Raw genomic sequence first — 19,633 nt, 5'->3', positions numbered from 1 at the left:
ACCTTCATAGATTAGAGTCTAGTAGAGAGGGTTTGTATACATTAACTTTGATACATTGTGGTCAGTGCTTTGAAACAGATGTAGAGAGAGCACATAAGGAGGATACAACCTGGGTTTGAGGGATCTGGCTAAATTCCTGGAGCAATGAATGACAAAGCTGACTTAGAAAAATGAATGATGAGTCCTGAACACTAGTCTTTCTCCCCAGTTTCTGTTAACTCTTGAAGGGGAGATTCTTTGCTTTTGTGTTCAAAGTACATAGTGAATGCATAGAAAGTACATAGACATAGTAATGCTCTAATTTTTCTTCTAAAATACTAAATTTTGCCCTAGAATACTGTGATAATTGTAACTTTTATTAGATGCTTTGAGGTTATAAAAGTATTGCATCTTGATCGTCCCTTGGGTGCCAAAAAGGAAATATTCTCCTTTGATAATATATGGGCCATTTGCATAATGTTTTCTAAACTTTTCTTGGTTCCCTGTCTAAACAAACTGGTCTTTGTTCATCCTTTTCTCCTTTGCTGTATGTCCAAGGGATAATGGAATAGTATTTGCTAGCACATGTTTCTAAATATATATCCTTTGGGCATTTTTTACAGTGGCTTGTATTATATTTAATAAGTGCTTCTCAGTCGTATCTGCCTTACTTCTATGATCCTTTACAGCAAAAAGACTGTTACTTTTATGGATGAAGGAATCAATCATTCTGTGTTCAAGGTTCAAGATTTTCATTATATACCTATATACCCGGATTGTCCACTGAAAAGTCAGCATTTAGAAAAGTAAATGATAGCTTCTCTGTTGAGATTCACTGAACGCTGATTCCGCATCATTGGAAATAGACGTGGTTTTCCCATGACAGTGTTCTGATAACCACTTCATTTTAGTATAACCTCTGGACACTACCCATTTGGGTAGTGATACTTCATATGGTTTTATTTTTATTTTTTTAAAAAAGATTTTGAGAGAGTTGCGTGAGTGTGCACAGAGTGCACGGGAGCAGGGTGAAGGGCAGAGGGAAAAGCAGACTCCCAGCTGAGGGGGGGCCCAACGGGGGACTAGATCCCAGGCCTCTGGGATTATGACCTGAGCTGAAGACAGATGTTTAACTGACTGAGCCACCCAGGCGCCCTTCTTTATGGTTTTAACTTGAATTTCCTTAATAGCTAATAATGTTGAACATCTTTTCACATGCTCCACATTTCTTTATGTTTACCCATTGTTTTTCTGCTTTGAGAATTCCTTATGCAGTTCACCCGTGAACACATGAGTTTGAACTGTACATGGTCAATTGTATAATCTAGTCCTTTTTTCAGATAGATAGTTTGCATATATTTTCTCCTTTATAGCTTGCTCTTTCCAAGCCCATAACAGCGTCTTTGGTGGTGCAAAAGTTTTTACTTCTGAGGAGTTCTAGTTTATCAGTTTTTCTTTTTATGCTTCAGGCATTTATTGTCAAGTGTGAAGATTTTGTCTAGCCCTACTCCTCCTAGGTCCTGAAGATTTAAAATTTCTTTTTTGAAAAGCTTTGCAGTTTTCTTACATTTAAGTTATTTTTTTAACCTGTTTATATTCCAATTGCTATAGCACTATTTAAAAGACTGCCTTTTTTTTTCTTTTCAACATTTTGAGAGAGAATGAGCGTGGGGGAGGGGCACAGGGAGAGAGAGAGGGAGCCCAAGCCCAGAATCCCCAGAGATGACCTGAGCCAAAGGCAGACGCTTAACGGACTTCACCACCCAGATGTCCCTAAAATGCTCTTTTCTCTATTGCTTTTGCACTTAGGTAAAAAATCAGTTGGACTTGTTCAGTGTATTTCTGGAATCCCTGTTCCATTATATGTCTGTTCCTCCACCAGTATCATGCAGTGTTGATTACTGTAAATTTTATTCTTTTTAAAAATTGTCTTAGTCCTTTTGTCCTGTTGTCTTTTGCCTTTCCATACACATTTTAGAGTATGCTTGTATCAGTCTCTAAGAAAATCTTGCTGGGGGTGTCTGGGTAGCTCAGTCAGTTAAGTGTCCCACTCTGATTTTGACTCAGGTCATGATCTCTCAGAGTCCTGAGATCAAGCCCTGCAGCAGCCTCTGTGCTCAGTGGGGAGTCTGCTCGGGATTTTCTCCCTCTTCTTCTGCCCTCTTTCTTTAAAATAAATCAATCTTAGGGTGCCTGGATGGCTCAGTTGATTAAGTGACTGCCTTCAGCTCAGGTTATGATCGTGGAGTCCAGGGATCAAGTTCCACATGGAGGATCAAGTCCCACATCGGGCTCTCTGCCTAGCAGGGAGTCTGCTTCTCCCTCTGACCCCTCCCCCTTCTTGTGCTCTCTCTCTCAAATATAAATAAGTCTTTTAAAAAATCTTGCTGGATTTTGGTAGGAGTTATGTTAAATTTATAGATTTAGGAAGAATTGACCTTCCATCCATGGTACATTAGTGGTGCATTTCTCTACTTAATTTGGATATTTAATTATTCACCAAATTTATAATTTTCAGCATATAGATCTTATACATGTTTTGTTAGATTTACACCTAAGTATTTAATTTTTGTTGGAGTGATTGTCAATGGTATTTTGGTTTTTGTTTCCAATTTGGTTTTGAGTATCAAGCAAGAATCCAGCAAAATGGAACTCTTTTTTTTTTTTTTTTAAAGATTTTATTTATTTGTTTGATAGACAGAGATCACAAGTAGGCAGAGAAGCAGGGACAGAGAGAGGAAGGGAAGCAGGCTCCCTGCTGAGCAGAGAGCCCGATGTGGGGCTAGATCCCAGGACCCTGGGATCATTACCTGAGCCGAAGGCAGAGGCTTTAACCCACTGAGCCACCCAGGCGCCCCAAAATGGAACTCTTAATGTGTCTTTTTAAGCTGTGGCCTTTTCTTTCAGCTTTCTCCTACAAATAGCATTACTAGTCCTTTTAGAATTGAAAGGTAGAAAGGTTAGATTTATTAGTCCCTCCTCCCACTTGATATCCAATATAAAAATAAACCATCTGACATTTGATAATTACTGCCACTTAAAAACTTCCAGGACTGGGGCACCTGGGTGGCTCAGTCGTTAAGCCTCTGCCTTCAGCTCAGGTCATGATCCCGGGGTGCTGGGATCGAGCCCCGCATCAGGCTCCCTGCTCTTCGGGAAGCCTGCTTCTCCCTCTCCCACTACCCCCTGCTTGTGTTTCCTCTCATTGTGTCTCTCTGTCAAATAAATAAATAAAATCTTTAAAAAACAAAAACAAAAACTTCCAGGACTGGGGAGTATCTCTTTATATAGAAAGGAGTTCATTTCAGTGATGGATAACTGATTCTCTGTTCATTTTGCTGTTGACTTATGGTCATTGAAGACCTCCAGATTTTTCCCTGCTTGCCATTTTCTTTCAGATAAAAGAATTTCCCAGAGAGAAATTAAGTGTAATATAGCTCTAGTTTTTAATGACACAAACCTTTCAGAAACCCAGACACCTGGAAGTGATGGGAGTGCAGAAGCAGAAAGGTGCCTAAGGAATTCTATCAGCTTATAGGGGAAGAGTGTGTTGTCTGGATGGTATGAAGGAAATGACCAATAACCAACCTCCACCAAGCACTGGACTCTCTTAAATGTGATTTTGACCAAGTTTTAAGATGATATCTAAAAATGTTTCTATAGACAAAGAAATAGGCTCAAAGGAATTTTGATTTGCCAGTATTCCAAACTTTGGAGGTGACCTTTGCCCCTTTTTTTCTTTCCTGCTTCTTTATTTTGAGCACCTAATAGTTACAATGCATGTTTGGGCAACAGATGATTAAAACACATGTTAACAGAACTCCAGTGCAAGGTAGAATGACAAAGAGAAGTACAGAGAGCTATGGGTTTTCAAATGTAGGGGAGAGCCACATATGGCTAAAATGAGATCAATGAAGGTTTTAAGGATTAGACAACATTTACAATAACTGTTCATAAGATTTTCTTTGTAATTTTTATTATATTCAGAATGGTATTCACTGCTCATTTAATATGGCTATTCACAACTATAAATCAATTTTAGAAACACTGATTATGTATTAAGATGAAGTTATTACATGCTGAATCTTTTAAAAGTTTAAGGTAAAGAATTATTTGGGGAAGCTTACAATTATAGGTACTCAATTTTTGTTAATTTTAAGACATAATAACAATACTGAAGAAGAGTAAACATACTTAACATAAAATTACATTTCAATTTATAATTTATTTCCATGCTACTTCAACCACTTAATTACCTTCTATACCTTGACATTCACTTACCTTCTAACCTTGACATCCACGTGAAAGAACAACACATCATTAATGACCCAAATGCAAATAAGAATAAACTCTAGGCCTTAAATATTGTATTTTTAAGAGTTTAAAAACTGAAGACAAAAATCAGACATTAAGTGGTAAGTTGCTTAATTTTAATTTCAAAACTCAATATTGACATTTAAAAAACCATAAAGCAGATAAGCTATATGCCTTTAGAAATATTTAAGTCTTTGCTAATTATACTTTTTTGGTTAATACAAGTAACATCCTTCTTAAACTCACTCTTCATTTTGTGCCTATAAAAATAAAATTGTCTTCAATATTCCTAAGTTCTTTGTTTCCAGATAAGGCCATTATAAGATAAGACATTACACTGAATCATAGGTTTAAATCAGTGGCACAAATCATCGAAGATAATTTAACAAATTCATTGTTAGACAAGGAATCAGAGTACAGTACACTAACCAGCCAGAGGTAGAATTCTTAATCACAGTTTTATAGAAAAGATGCAGCAGTTTCTATCTGTACTGTTTTATTAATTATAGTATGGTAAGTTTGCTTCTCATAAGTTTAACAGAAGGGGGGATGGGGAGGTCTCTTCATAAGTGATTGCTGGCCCTTGTTTTGCATGTATTGTAGGCACTACTGGACACTTAAAACATTTTCTTGGCCAGTTAAGGTAATCAATTATATATGGCATTTACCTCATTTTTAAAAAGCTTAATAGTAGGGATAGCTAACCTTTTTGTCCCCAAGGGTATAAGAAGGAGGGAAATCTCTTTTGTACCACTCTGACTGTAAATCAATAACCGAAACCATTCTCTCAAGATCATTGCTTATTAAGAATTCCAGCAGTAGAAACATACAGAGAGGTTCTGTACTCAAATTTTTAAGTTGATTCTTTCTAACGCCTATTTGTCTTGATATTACAAATGGGTATAATCTAAAAATTCTATTTAATCCACGATGTAGCTAAATTATTGGTATTTGAGTAATGCTCCACAGATTGCAATAAGCAAGGATGGCAGAAATTTACATAGTTATTCACATTCTGACTTTAAATTTGGGATTCTGTGGGCTTTCAAATCCTTACTTGAATGTCAATAAATAAAGTGATCAGAAAGGTCATTTAATGAAAGTTATAACAATTGTATGTACCCAGTGCTAAACCTTACAGTAGAGTTTGTTTCATAAAATGTACCTGAATACTTACAAAAGACAATTCAAAACAGAACAAAACAACTGTAGAAAAATAAAACCCTAGCCAAGTATAGTTTCTTCAGTTTTCTGGGATTTAGTCTCATGATTGATACTAGGATTGGGTCTTTATGATTAATCAATCAGATTCCAGATACTTAAGAGTTTATTTAAGTGAACTTTTTTTTAAATATGTAGTAAGGATTTATTAGAAAAACAAGTATTGAGTAATTTATGATCTAAAATGGTTTGAATAAAGTGAACTTAATTTTGGTCAGATGTTCTCAAGTTTACCTAAATTCTTCTTGATTGCTGTTGATTTTGAGAACTCAGAAAAGGAGATATTTATTTAAGGCCTAGATTTTCAAGCAATATTTCCTTCACAACTGTTGATAATAATGTATTATCCAAGTCAGTGGTCATGTTAAGACTAACAACACTGCTGATAGATAATATAAAAATAAAATTATTTTTCCTCATATTTAATTTCAAAATTCTAGATCTTAGTTAAGGACTAGCCAAAATGTGTCCTTACGGAGACTGAGCAGCCTTTAGCTACTTCATTTCAAAGAGAAAATTTGTTCCAATTTTCATAATGACTGAGCATTTTTAAGAATTATCAAAATGCTGGCCTTTGGGGAATATAAGCTAAGTATATAATACTTTTGCTAATATTTGAATTCAAATATATTTGGTTATAAAAAAATCTCACAAATCTGTTTTTCACAGCTATGTTTCTGTTTACATTATAGGAGAGATACATATATAAAAAGAAAAAGTTGAGTTTTTGTTTTCTAAAGATATATCCAATCCATGATTAGGTACTTCTCAGATGATTTATAATTTAATATACTGAAAAATTATACATTTAATTTATAATTGCTACATTTACAAAGAAACCTCAATATACTGAAAACTTCTAATTTGTAATTGCCACATGTACAAAGAAACTTCTAGATAAGACAATGTTTTAAAAACAATGTTTGGTGTTGTATTTAGCCCCGAAGTTCATTTATTTAAATCACCTATGACATTTGCAAAATTTATTCAAACTCAGGAAAATGCTGATTAATATGGCTTCATTCAATTATACCTACACTCTGAAATATTTCTGCTATACGCTTAAGTACAAGTGAAGCAATAAGATTACTTGCACAGATGAAAGTGAAGACTCCTTTCACCTTATACTCGTTTCACACTTGTGGTAATGCCTGAAAACATTTTTTAAAAAAACTATTAATGGTCTTGATTATAACAGTGTATTGCATTTCTCCGTCTTTTTTTTTTCTTTTTTTAAGTTTTAAGTTCTACTTTTCCTCTTATCTTCAAATAGACTCTTTAGCATGTAAACTTGAACGGCGGACACTACCACCATTACCACTAAGTTAACCATAGACCAGAAATTGACTCTATCAAAGTTGCTTTCTTGTATGTTTCGATCACGAGCTTCAAATGCTCTAAGCAGAGTCTGGATATGACCACTTTTGCTTAGTCTGGCCTTGATACTGTTGATGGATTCCTGGAGATAAATAAAATAATTTTACTATAAAGGAATGCTCAGTAATTTTAAGTTAATTTAAACATGTGAGTCACAGTACCCTGACACTCATAGTAGTTTTAGATCCAAACAATTTTAATTAAGGGACAGGTACTACCTTAGCTTACCTAAAGATCTGTAAGTTTATGTAACATCTCTCCTGATACATTTAAATTATTGTTTACAGATAGTTAACAGAGGAGCAAAGCTAATGTAAATTGAAAATAAATAATGTGAAAAATATTTCAGTAGCAGAGTGCCAGGAATTTTATATATACTATTTCTTAGCCCTCACAACTATAAGAAAAGACTAGTTTAAAAAAAAAGAAAAAAAAACCCAGCTTTTCGATATCTTTATATAATACACAGGTTTATAGTAGTTTCTTCGAATGTTAGTCTTGTCCAATTTAGCGTCTAGCAAAATACCCAATGTTTTCATCTCAGAAAATAATAGTGAAATTAGAAAACCTTCCAATTTTTTATATACATACTATACATCCAAAAGTATTATTTTTTAATACAAAAATGTTCCAAGATTACATTTGTTAAACAAGCTTATCAAGATGCACTCTAAGTTGCACATCTTCTGAAAAACCTATTTTTATAGTAGGGTCCTGGTGAGGGAAGTGACTTAAAAACTATAAAAGGGCTTTATGAATGTAAGTTAAAATTAAGTTGAGATTTGAAATGATGTCAAAGTACAGCTGGCCCTTGAACAACATGGGGGTTAGAGAGACCAATGCCCTGCAGAGTTAAAAGTCCACATAAAACCTTTGATTCCCGAAAACCTTTACTAATAGCGTACTGTTGACCAGAAGCCTTACATAAACAAGACACATTTCCTGTTATATATTATATACATTACATACTGTATTCCTACAATAAAGCTAGCGAAATGAAAATGTTACTATGAAAATCATAAGAGAAAATACATTTACTGGAAAAAGTCTGTGCATAAGTAGACCTGCATTGTGCTGGGGTCAATGTACTTAATGGGAAAAATAAGAAAATACTAGAAACAGATTTTCCTGGATAGTCATCTTGCTTAAAATACTTATTTAAGCAAAAACTATACTCAAAATTTCAGACTTTCTGCTAAACTGACAAAACTACAAAGTGTAATATTTATCGTTTGAGCATTTCTGTAAAGCAAATTACCCAGTAATATAAATAATTTCTAGAAAAATAAGGAATTCAGATCCCCAAATAAAAAGATCATGTATAGTTCTTTTCAATATTACAGCAATGATAACCAAATACAAAATTATTTATCAAAGTTTGCTGTTAGGATACAAATTTTTGGGAAATTAAGCTGCTGAAAGACATTTTTCGTTAAAAAAAAAAAAACCTGTTAGTATTTAAGCCATATTTGAGTCTGAACTTGTCATTTTGTTTAACCATGTGAATGAATTAAATCTCTTGAGAAACCAGTGAAGTACTAATAAGATTTATAAGTACTAGTGTTTTAGTTTTGTTGGCAAAATAAATTTAAAATGGAAGAGTAAGTTAATATGATTGAAATTTAAAAGCTATATACATGGGAAATTATGTTGAGATAAACTATCATTTTAAAAATTTATACCTATCAAACTTAATCCTTTCAGTTTGCATTCATAGTAACACCAGTGGAAAAGGTAAGAAAACTAACATTTATTATGCGATACACTGTTTAAAAGTACTTAGACATACATCATTTCTTATTTCATCCTCACAACTCTATCCCCATTTTGCAGATGAGGAAACTAAGGCTATGAGGGCTTAGTCACTAAGCAATCACACATACATGACCGGCTAATTTTCTGACTTCTTAAGCTAACTGATCTACATACTAGTATGTCTCTTCTGCTATTTGACAGCTGCTTTCCTAAAAAACCTCAAGTGATCAAAATATGTTATTTTAAAAAATCCAGATTATAAGACTATTAGAGTTTACACAATTTTATGTTATTTCTCTTGCAGGAATTTCTTGCAATACAGCTAGCAGGAATTTCTACAATACAGCTATATACACTATTTACAAATATCACTCAGTAAATTCTATCATTTGATTATATATCTACCTGTGGCTGAAGGGTAGTGACCTTTTCCCTCTATCACCAGTACTATTAACAAATAGATTCTTACACATGCACATTTCATTATGCATGTAAATGGTAGAGCAATTCAAACAAGGAAGCCATATTCTAAAAGGTTTTACTCTTGAATGTAGTCCTAGTTTCTGATAACTGCTAGGTCTGGTCTGAGTGATATAAACAGTGTTCCCAAATTAATCAATTAATAAGAAATTTCATGTTATAAAAATTATGCTGAGAGAAAAATGCCTATAACACCTTAAGTATTTACAAATTGTTCAACTTTTTTCTCTGTGCAAGTATGCTAAAGATCATTACATTCTTCTGTTTGTGAACACTAAGGGAGTTTATAGTTAAGAAGAGTCTGTTCAAATTCTAGTTCCCCCCTCTCTGGTTATGTGACAAGCATTACTTAATCTCTCCTAAACCACAATTTCCTCTTTGGAAAGATGAAGATAAATAATCCTCATAGAGTTAAGTAAAGATTAAATGAGATAATGCAGAGAAAATGCTTATTTCAGTGCCTATCACACAGATCTCTGGATAATTTTTATTTATTAAAAGACCATACTGACCAGGATGTCTTCCAGTTTCATGTCCAACATGTCTGTGCCAGTAATATATTTCTTCCAGTCCTCTTGTTCTTGCTCCTGTTCTCCCATATTATCCAGGATTAATTCAAAGAAAATCACCTTCTCAGAAATGGTGCTGAATGTATTATCAAAGCAGAACATGTAGTCACCATCTTCAGTCTCTACCCTGTATTAAAAAAAGTATATGTGTTCAGTTATCTGTACTTCCTATTTGGGATCAAAGGAAAAACTACTATAGGTAACAAATAACATAATATATAGTAATTGGATAGTTTGCTGATAAAAAGACTTCCTTAGTATTGAAAGATAATTTAAGGGGCACCTGGGTGGCTCAGTGGGTTAAAGCCTCTGCCTTCAGCTCAGGTCATGATCCCAAGGGTCCTGGGATTGAGCCCCACGTTGGACTCTCTGCTCAGCAGGGAGCCTGCTTCCTCCTCTCTCTCTCTCTTGCCTGTCTCTCTGCCTACTTCTGATCTCTGTCAAATAAATAAAATCTAAAAAAAAAAAAAGATAATTTAAAAATTCTTGGGAAAGAGGCAACCTGGAAATATAGATGGAAATATATATTTATTTTATATATATGTTTGCAACTTAGATGTGCTTGGCATTTACTCAGGAAGTTATGGTAAAAGATCTTGACCTAATTTTTGGAAAAGGATAGGATTAAAAACATAGATACATGATACCTCACAGCAGTGATCTTTAATATTTATATATTAGGAGTAATTTATCATGAGTTCAATTCATATGCAAATATGACCACAAACCTCCCCTTTAATTGAGATTACTTTCTAAACTGACTTTTGTTTTCAAAAGTGATGGACTGTTCTAAATGCTTTCTTCCAGGCCTCCTACAGATTAAGAACATCTTTATAACATAGGTTCACAAAGATTAAGGATCAGTGACCAACAAACAGAGATCTACTCTCAGTGGTATTAGCTTTCAGAATAAATGCCACTCACATCTAAGTTAAACTTGTACCTTGGTCTCATTAGCTTCACATTCAAAATAATTGGCCTACAACATCTGATTCTTTAACTCAATCTCTACTTCTTTTCTACCCCTATATTCAACTTATTTAGTTTAAGCATAAGAGAAAAGTACTCAGCAATTTGACTGGGTCTTTACATATATACTATAAATAAAAAATAGCCAATACTTATATATCCCTTTATAATTTATACACTATTTTAGTTCTTTTAATCCTTACCATCATATTTGCAAGTAGGCATAACTGACCTTTTCAAGGTAAGTAAAATAAGGTTCACATAAATTAAAATACTTGCCTATGATCACACAGCCTGTCATAGGCATAGACGAAGCTTGATATTCTCTCATATTAATTGATCTTTCTTTTCTATAGTACTGCTCAGAGCCTGTCTGCATTCCTTGCAATCTCCTCAGTCATGACAAACCTTTGTCTTGAGGATGTATTTAACCTTTGGAAGAAGCTTGAAGAATATACTGGCGAATATAGTGGGGAACAATTTTTTATAAAAGGAAAAAAAATGTTATGACTATTGTGTAAAGTTCAATTTTAATCACTTTTAAATTTAACTCTTAATTTTGTTTAATTTTATTTAACTGAACTTTATTTAGCCATTCTTAACCCTGCACTGGATAAAAAGGAGAAGCTTTGTACTTACTCTTTTACATGTAAAGTACAGATAAACAAACAGTACAAAAACTGGTTTTAAAATTTCATGGCCGGGTTATGAGACAGAAAAGTCTAGAAAGGTTGCATGGGGAGAAGACTAAAAAAGAAGAAAGTTTGAGAAGCACTGACACATGGATGAACTTCAGCATGTGTATGGGAAAAAAAAAACATGTTTTACTACTTCATAGTCATTCCTATACTAATCTCTTTCTAAATCTGTGTTGACTGCTTTTAGTAGGAAGGAAATTTAAATGATACAAAATTTTATCCAAATAAAAACAGCAGAGTTAATTTTCCCTTCAAGTTTAAGCAGTAGTCCAGAACAGATAAATTCTGGTTAAGAGTTATAGTAATGTTAATTCAGTTGTCCAGAAAAATATAAACACACAAACAGACTTCTCATTCCTGGAAGTGCCAGCCAATAGATATTACTTAAGCTGTTTATAGTTCTGTTTGGAGACATTTTTACTAACCCTGCCGTCTGAAAAGGCAGTATTTGTTTTAAGGATTTAAAAAAAAAATTTCGGTGCCATAACAGAGATACTTTATAACTGGCCTTTAAAAAGTTAGTAACTTTTTAAACAGTAGCTTGGCACATTGAAAGAACTCAATAAATGTTAATGTTAACATTAACTCTTATAAACTAATTCTTTTATCCCCCACTGGTTTAATGAGAGGTAATTCTATGCAGGAAAGTGATAAGGTACCCTTGCCTGCTAACAGTTAATCTTAATTTATCTCTAAAGGAAAAGAGAAAATTGGAGGAAAAAAATGACAAATTCTACAGATTTTCTAGATTGTGAAATTTAAAGATGAGCTACATTTTTAGTTTCTGTTCATACAACTATCAAAGAGAACGCAAAATTCCAAATATATCAATTGAAACAGACTTTTTAAATCTGTTTCTCTATTTTACTTATTAATAATTTATACAAGTATTTTTTTTCTGACCTCTGCAGAGGTAAAATGCCATTTTAAAAAGAACTTTAATGAAAAAATATTAAAAATATTAAAAATTTAAAAATTAAATAAAAATAAAGCACTCTGAAAAGAGTATCATAGTTGGGATATTTTCCTCCTCATTCATTCATACATTTAGTATTTACTATCAATTACATGCCAAGTATGCTGGTTAACAAAGACCAGTGACTATAATAGCTAGTACTTACACAGTGCTATGTGCCAGAGATGTTCTAAGCATCGTATGGTAGAAAGCAAAAATTCTGATCCATCCTGCTTCCTCCTCTTAATAAATGTGTATCCCCTCAGACTTACTTAACTTCTCTGAGCCTCCTTGTCTGTAAAATGGGAATTGAGGAATCAAATAATCTCTCATAGTGGGTTGGAATGATTAATTTGAAGCATATAAAATGCAAAGCCTAGTTTATGGCAAATATTAGATTGTATTTGCTTTCTTCTTCCTGTAAACTCACAGTTTAGTTTTAATGCAATAAGTAAACAAAGTGCTACCGTAAAATAATAGAATGAACAGGGAAACACACCACTGAGATATGAAAAAGAGAAGTGAGATTAAGAGAGCATATATAGCCCTTTGTCAAACTCTAAATTTAAAACAAGTTACTTTCTTTCTTTCTGGTTTCCTATGGTCATACCTTTTACTATCACATCTAATTATCTAAAAAGAATGAGGTTTGAGTGAGAAAAACCCCAACTTTTATATGCATACACACATAAAACATACACACAAAGATGTACTGTACTTATTTTTTTAAGAAAGGAAATAGTGGGCAAAGATGATATAGCCAGCAGCTCAAACTATAGGATACATACCTGGAATAGTAACTTAAAATGGAAAGGTTGTGCTAGTCAGAAAGACAGGCTTAAAATGCCCCGACAGACTGAATATAATACCTAGTCCATACTCATGTTATTTAATCAAAGCAAAGAAAAAATTGGGAATCAATAAAAATGCCTAAAGAGAAAAAAGTCAATGAAAGACATTTTAGTTCATGATAGACCACCTAGGTCTATCTAGGACTGTTTAAAATGTTCATATGGAATCATTTAATACTGATGTTTGGATTTAAAGTGCTAAATTTCCCTGCCCTGCAGATAGCCCACTGGCATTACTTAGTCCAAGGAACTCAACTAAGAGATCACTTACGTGTGAACTCCATCTGATTTTCTTTGTTCAAAAACTAAGGTTCTTCCTTCTGGAGAGGCAAGATGGAAGTCAATATCTAATCCTGCTCCATCTAAAACCTGTAGAAAAGCACAAAAGAACACATTACAAATTTTGAAAATAAAAAATATATAAAGTAAATCACACGATTTTTTTTTTTAATGAAAAGATTTTCTTTCTAAACTTAGGTAAACAAAGTCAACGATGCATGTAGGCCTAGAAAGGAGCACAAAGATCATCCAATGCAATTTCATTCATTTTGGAGCTTTCTTACCAATTCTGTTGCCATCACCTAACTTTAGGCCTTATAAATATTACTGTAATAATATTCCTAAAATGGTGCCTTGATTGAGAAGCCCTGTAGAGTAGAAGGAAACACAGAAGGGAGTTCAAATGGTAAACCTTTTTACTTAGGCAATTTAGAGCATGCTATGTAACTTTCCTGAGTTTGTTTCCTCTTCAATAAAATAATAATTAGCAATTTCTTAACCCAGAACTCAAAATTTCCATGATCTGACTCCAGTTGACTTCTTCAGTGCCTTCACTTATTATTCCCCCAATATGAACTGACTATTTCAAGTAGGCTATATGCTTACTGGCCAGTGAACAGAGTCTGTTCCTTTACAATCCCAAAATGATGGTAACAGCTAACAATTACAGTGTATGCCACACACTGTTTTAAGTGCTTTATCTGGGTTAATTTCCTCACAACTCTAAGAGATAGGTGTTATTACTGTTCTCAGTAAAACAAAAGAACCAAACAACAGGACAAACGGGGGAAAAACAGAGGCAGAGAGAAACACTTTTCTCAAGGTAGAAACAATGAGGGCAAGGTCAAAATTTGAACTCAGCAGTTTTTTCCTGATAACTACTCTTTTTCTTATTTAACACTCCATTTTCTTTTTCTTGGTGGCTTTTTTTTTTTTTTAACATATAATGTATTATTTGCTTCAGGGATACAGGTCTGTGAATCATCAGTCTTACACAACTCACAGCACTCACCATAGCACATACCCTCCCCAACTTCCATCACCCAGCCACCCCATCCCTCCCACTCCTCTCCCCTCCAGCAACCCTCAGTTTGTTTCCTGAGATTAAGAGTCTCTTATGGTTTGTCTCCCTCCAATGGAATGATATTAAAAAAAATTACCTGTTCTTGTGCTCTACTTACTTATCAACAGAAGTAGTTTCAAATAGCTAGCTAAATACATAATCCTCTTTCATCTTCAAATCCCAATAAAATGAAGAAAATATATAATGATATAAATAACAACACTGGAAATCTAGGAAGATTGTTAACAGACATGAAGAGTAAGGAATTTCTGGAAGATAGTCCACTGAGCAAAGGATATGTCCAGCTACCAATAGTTATCAGTCTCAAAATTCTCACTGAAACAGACTGGAGAAACACATTTGTTGAAATCAATGCCCTCTTTTTCATGTTACTGGTTTTACTGCAAGGATTACATTCTGAAAAAATAGTTAATATAAACAGAATTCAAATGTTTCTTCATATATATATCCTCAGAGAAATGTAAGAATATGTAATCCATAAAAATGAGGTTACTGGTATGAAACAAGTAAGATCAAAATCGCTGTTGCCAAAAGAAAGCCTTAACAAATGTAATGACAGCAGAATGAATATGGATAGAGACCAAAAATCAGAGAACTGGAAGGAACCAAGGAATTCTCAGAACAAGGTAAAAAAGTACAGGTGAAAAGTATGAAAAAAATGGTAAAACTCTTTGTGAAGGACCGAGCTAAAGATTTCAGATATCTAACAAGCATTTCAAAGACTAGACTCAAGAGAAATGAAGGGAGGAAATCATCAAATAAGAGAACAAAAATTCTTACTTCAAAAGATAAAAATCTTTAGACTGGAAGGTGCTAATAGATGTGAGAGATAAAATCCTACTGATTTTCCCAAAGGATTTAAAAAGAACAACCTAGAAACTTCCAGTGTTAAGTAGTAGAGAACTGCAAAACAAGAACTGGGATTGGCAACAGAATTCTTACATATAATGCTAGATGCAAAAAAACAATACAACCATGCCTCCAATGATCCCAAGTAAAAGAAAATTATATTTATTAAAGTGAAAGCAAAAAGTTTGTCCAAGGACTCAAAGCATTTTAAAAGAATTACTCAAAGGTATCCTCTAAAAAACCCCAAAAAAGATACGTATTACATCAGAATATAAGAGCTCTAACAAATGGGCGCCTGGGTGGCTCAGTCGTTAAGTGTCTGCCTTCAACTCAGGTCATAATCCCAGGGTCCTGGGATTGAGCCCCACATTGGGCTCCCGGCTCAGCAGAGCCTGCTTCTCCCTCTCGCACTCCCCCTACTTGTGTTCCCTCTCTTTCTGTGTCTCTTTCAAATAAATAAAATCTTAAAAAAAAAAAAAGGGATCTAACAAAACTTAAAGATTTCAGTAAAACAAGGTTTAAAAGATACTATTGGTAGTGGCTGTCAGGCTTAATGAAATTGTTAAAAACAATAAGAACACAGACGATAACAAAAATATATAAAACACAATTAAAAAAAAAGATTTTATTTATTTATTTGAGAAAGAGAAACAAAACACAAACAGGTGGAGGGGCAGAGGAAGAAGGAGAAGCAGGCTCTCCGCTGAGCTGGGAACCCGACATGGGACTCGATCCCAGGACCCTGGGATCATGACCTGAGCTGAAGGCAGACACTTAACTGACTGAGCCACCCAGGTGTCCTTATAAAACACAACTTTAAAACATAAAAATATTTATTTAAAAAACACCATAATCTGAAACTAAACCTCCCGATAATTTCACTAGAAATTGATGAGTGCCACTCTCCCTAGTCTGTACTGTTATTGTAACAGTCTTTCAGTTCCTCAAAGGCTTTCTTCTGTCTTCTTCTTCAATGCCAATTTAAATCACCCCCTTGTGCCTAATAAGACTGATTTTTCCACAGATCTGAACTCTACTTCTGGAATGTCTTCTCTTAATTCCCAGATGCAATTAAGTCCTCCTATTAAACCTCTCATAACCTACCTTCATAGCACTTACTAGTTATAATTTTACACTTATTTGTAAAGTCTGATTACTGTCTTCTTCCATACTAGATTGTATCAGAACATGGACTACATTTTTACTCACCATTATATCTGCAGCACTTAGCATAGTGCTCCAACAAATTAAGCACTTAGGAATGATTTTTAAAAAGTTAACTATCTAGTTTATTCACAAGATTTATGTACTGACATTTAAAATTTTCAAGAACTTAATATAATGTGGGGCTTATCAATTATTCTAAAAGTGTCCTAAAGCTGAAAAGTAACAAATGTTAAAAATTTTCAGTATGTCACAGTAACCCAAGGGCAATGTCTGGAATGTCTGTTCCCTGACATTTTAAAAATGAAGACAAAAAAGCAGTAGCTTGTTATTGGAAAATTAATCATGCAATTGGAAAATGCAAACAAAAAGTTGAAGATTATCTCTTACCCTACAAACCCCTCAACCTTGTCTAGGACTATAGACATTAAATCATTTTACTTCTTTCTTAAAACAATTAAGTTGTTTATGGGGATTACTTTGGGGTATCAGTCCCTTTAAGAGTGACTAAAGATGCAGAGCACAAAGTTAAACCAAGCCAGCTGTATAACTCTAGAAATATGAATGTATTAAAATCAACATTCACTGCCTATTTACTAGTGTCAGGGATGGTCTATGAACACTTACTAACTCATTTTTTCAAATCAACTCTATGAGGTAATTACTATTATCTTTATTCTACAAGCAAGAAGTTAAGTAACTTGTTCCAATTACATAGGTAGTAAGTGACAGAGTTAGGATTTCAACCCAAGCATTTTATCTCTACAGGTCTTATAATCCTAAGAGGTCAGTAGTTCATACACAATTCCTCCCTAATACTAACACCTGGATAAATATTAAGGAATTTTCAAATAATACAAATTGTTTGTTACATGGATTATTTCGCTAACCCCCAGCTGGGTTTCCTTGCCTCTAATTTTGCCCTCTTTTTCCACATTGTACCCAGTGATGTATCTGGAAAACATTTCTGTTACCATGCTGCGTATATCTTCAAAGGCCCTTGTAACAGAACAAGGGCAAAGCCACTCAGCATGGCATACGAGGCTAAGATTTATGATCCATGATCCAGCCTCCTGACCTCTCCAGTCTATTTTATTTCTACTCTCACCTAAGACTTTACAGTCTTTAGGTCTAATAAAAACTCAGCACTTGTAGTGTCCACATACTGCCCACCAACAAAACACACTATGCATCTTTGTAATTATTCGTGTTTTATTCCTTTTTCTGAAATGCCCCTCCTTCCTTGCATTCTTATCTCACTTAAGCATCTTTCAGGATTCAAATTTTCTCCAGGAATCCTTTTCTGAAACACCAGAAAAGTGGCTGTCCTCTAAGAGCACTTAACAATACTTTATTGAAATTAGCTGTTTATTAGCACAGTATCCCTTAAATAATTAGATCCTTAAAAAACGGATGCTTTTTTTGGTCCGTGTAATAGTTGGTCATCTTATCCACACTCCTCCCATCCTGGCCTCCCACCTGCCAATTACTGGCACATCGTAAATGAACTTTTGAACTACACTGGAAATCAATAAATGTTGCGCTCTAGCCCCAATTTTGCCTACTATATGACTTAAGATACTGTGCTATTGCTTTCCTTAAATATCTATAAATAATTTAATTCTAAGTTTCCTTCTGATGAAAATTCTACATAACTTATTTACCTCTATACACGACAGTAATTGTTGAAAAAATTCTTTGCATCAACCTAAAAAAACTTATTATAAATTAAGTAATCTGTGAAAAAATTAAAAGGGGAACCACACCAATGCATCCTGTTTTGTTTGTTTTTTTCTTAGTGCTACCCAGAAACATCAAAATCAGCTGTGTGGAACTAACAAGATTTCTTCTAAGAAATTACCTACTATCACAATGACTACATAAATTAAGGCAAATCCCTACATAATATAATGAAGACATTAAAAATAAAACAATGAAAAAAAAAACCAAAAAAAATAAAACAATGATATGGGGGAGATGCTTACAATGATGAATTAAAAGTCATAAAGTTTTAATATATAATTAAATATTGCTTGATTTGAAAATATGTAACTGAGAAGGAAGGGTACCCCATTAAATACATCAAGAGCTCCTTTCAAAATATTCCCAAATCGGATTTAGTGATAATCACAAGTTCACAATTCAAAAATCCTTAAATGAAGCAATGACAGGGAAGATTTATAATGCCGGAATTGGATGAGCGTGGTGGGGATAGCAAACCAAGTGTCATCATTTCCTCCAATGATGAAGGAGAACGTGTTATCAGTCCTGTATTGCGAAATTCCCAATACCGGAGCATGTGCCGGTTAGCAAGGCGATGGGCGAATTATGAAACAAAAGGGAACACCACCAAGATCACCAGCGCTGGCCTCTTTCCGACTGGAGGAAAGGGGAGAGGGCGGGTAGTCAATTCCAGGTCCCGCCTAACTTCTGGGTCCCCGGCCCCAGGAGAGCCAAGCCTCGCGCGCCTGCGCGGAACGGGCCGGCTACCCCGGCGGCCCTTGCCTTTTCACCACGCCTGGGAGTCCACAAGAAGTTTCCAAGCGGGGGAGAGGCGAAGACGCGGTGTAGCTGGGATCAAGGAAGGAGGCTGGCTCACCCTCCGCACTTACTTGGTACTCAATCTCCAGCGAGGCCTTCAGGGGCATGGGCTGGTAGAAACACTCCTTCTGGCCGGCCGGCAGGGTAAACGTGAAGTCACTGTCTAAGGAGGGCGTGAAGCCGGCCGCCCCCGGCAGCAGCACTGAGAAGAGAGTGGCCAGGAGGAGCACAGGGCAGGGTAGCCAGATCTTGTCGCCCATCCCTGCCGGGGCGATCTCGGGCTGAAGAGACGCGGGAGGTATGGGTTATTGGAACCTAGGCTCCGCTTTTCCTCCCTGGACTCCTTGTGGTTGGCAGGAAAACCCCGCGCCTGAAGAAACCCCAGGTGGCGGCCGCGGCGGCGGCACAAGATCCCTCAGAGCGGGAAACGCCGGCCTCCGAAGGGTAGGGACCGAGGGGTGGGGCCAGCAGTCCTTTTCCGCACCCTTCTCGGTGTCGGCCTCCTCAGGCCCGGCGTGAGCGCGCTCCGCCTCACACGCGGGCGGCAG

At 35.1% G+C, this 19,633-nt stretch overlaps 1 protein-coding gene across 2 annotated transcripts; it reads right to left on the bottom strand.

Moving 5' to 3' along the window:
* Positions 1-3,933: 3,933 nt before the first annotated feature.
* TMED5 (transmembrane p24 trafficking protein 5) lies at positions 3,934-19,547 on the bottom strand. 2 transcript variants are annotated; one of them, XM_046009269.1, is made up of 5 exons: positions 19,157-19,547; positions 13,440-13,537; positions 9,639-9,822; positions 7,553-7,605; positions 6,912-6,975 (listed from the first exon to the last, which is right to left on the bottom strand). In XM_046009269.1, exons 1-5 carry the CDS (start codon positions 19,343-19,345, stop codon positions 6,912-6,914), a joined length of 588 nt encoding a protein of 195 aa, XP_045865225.1. In that variant the 5' UTR covers positions 19,346-19,547. The 2 variants fall into 2 exon arrangements, with proteins under 2 accessions (XP_045865216.1, XP_045865225.1); XM_046009260.1 differs by lacking the exon at positions 7,553-7,605 and having other exon boundaries at positions 3,934-6,973; positions 19,157-19,538.
* Between the last annotated feature and the right edge of the window lie 86 nt (positions 19,548-19,633).

Source organism: Meles meles, chromosome 1 (assembly GCF_922984935.1).
Source record: "Meles meles chromosome 1, mMelMel3.1 paternal haplotype, whole genome shotgun sequence".
NCBI lineage: Eukaryota > Metazoa > Chordata > Mammalia > Carnivora > Mustelidae > Meles > Meles meles.
The sequence above is the reverse complement of the archived record's forward strand: the minus strand, read 5'-3'. Positions and strand labels throughout refer to the sequence as shown.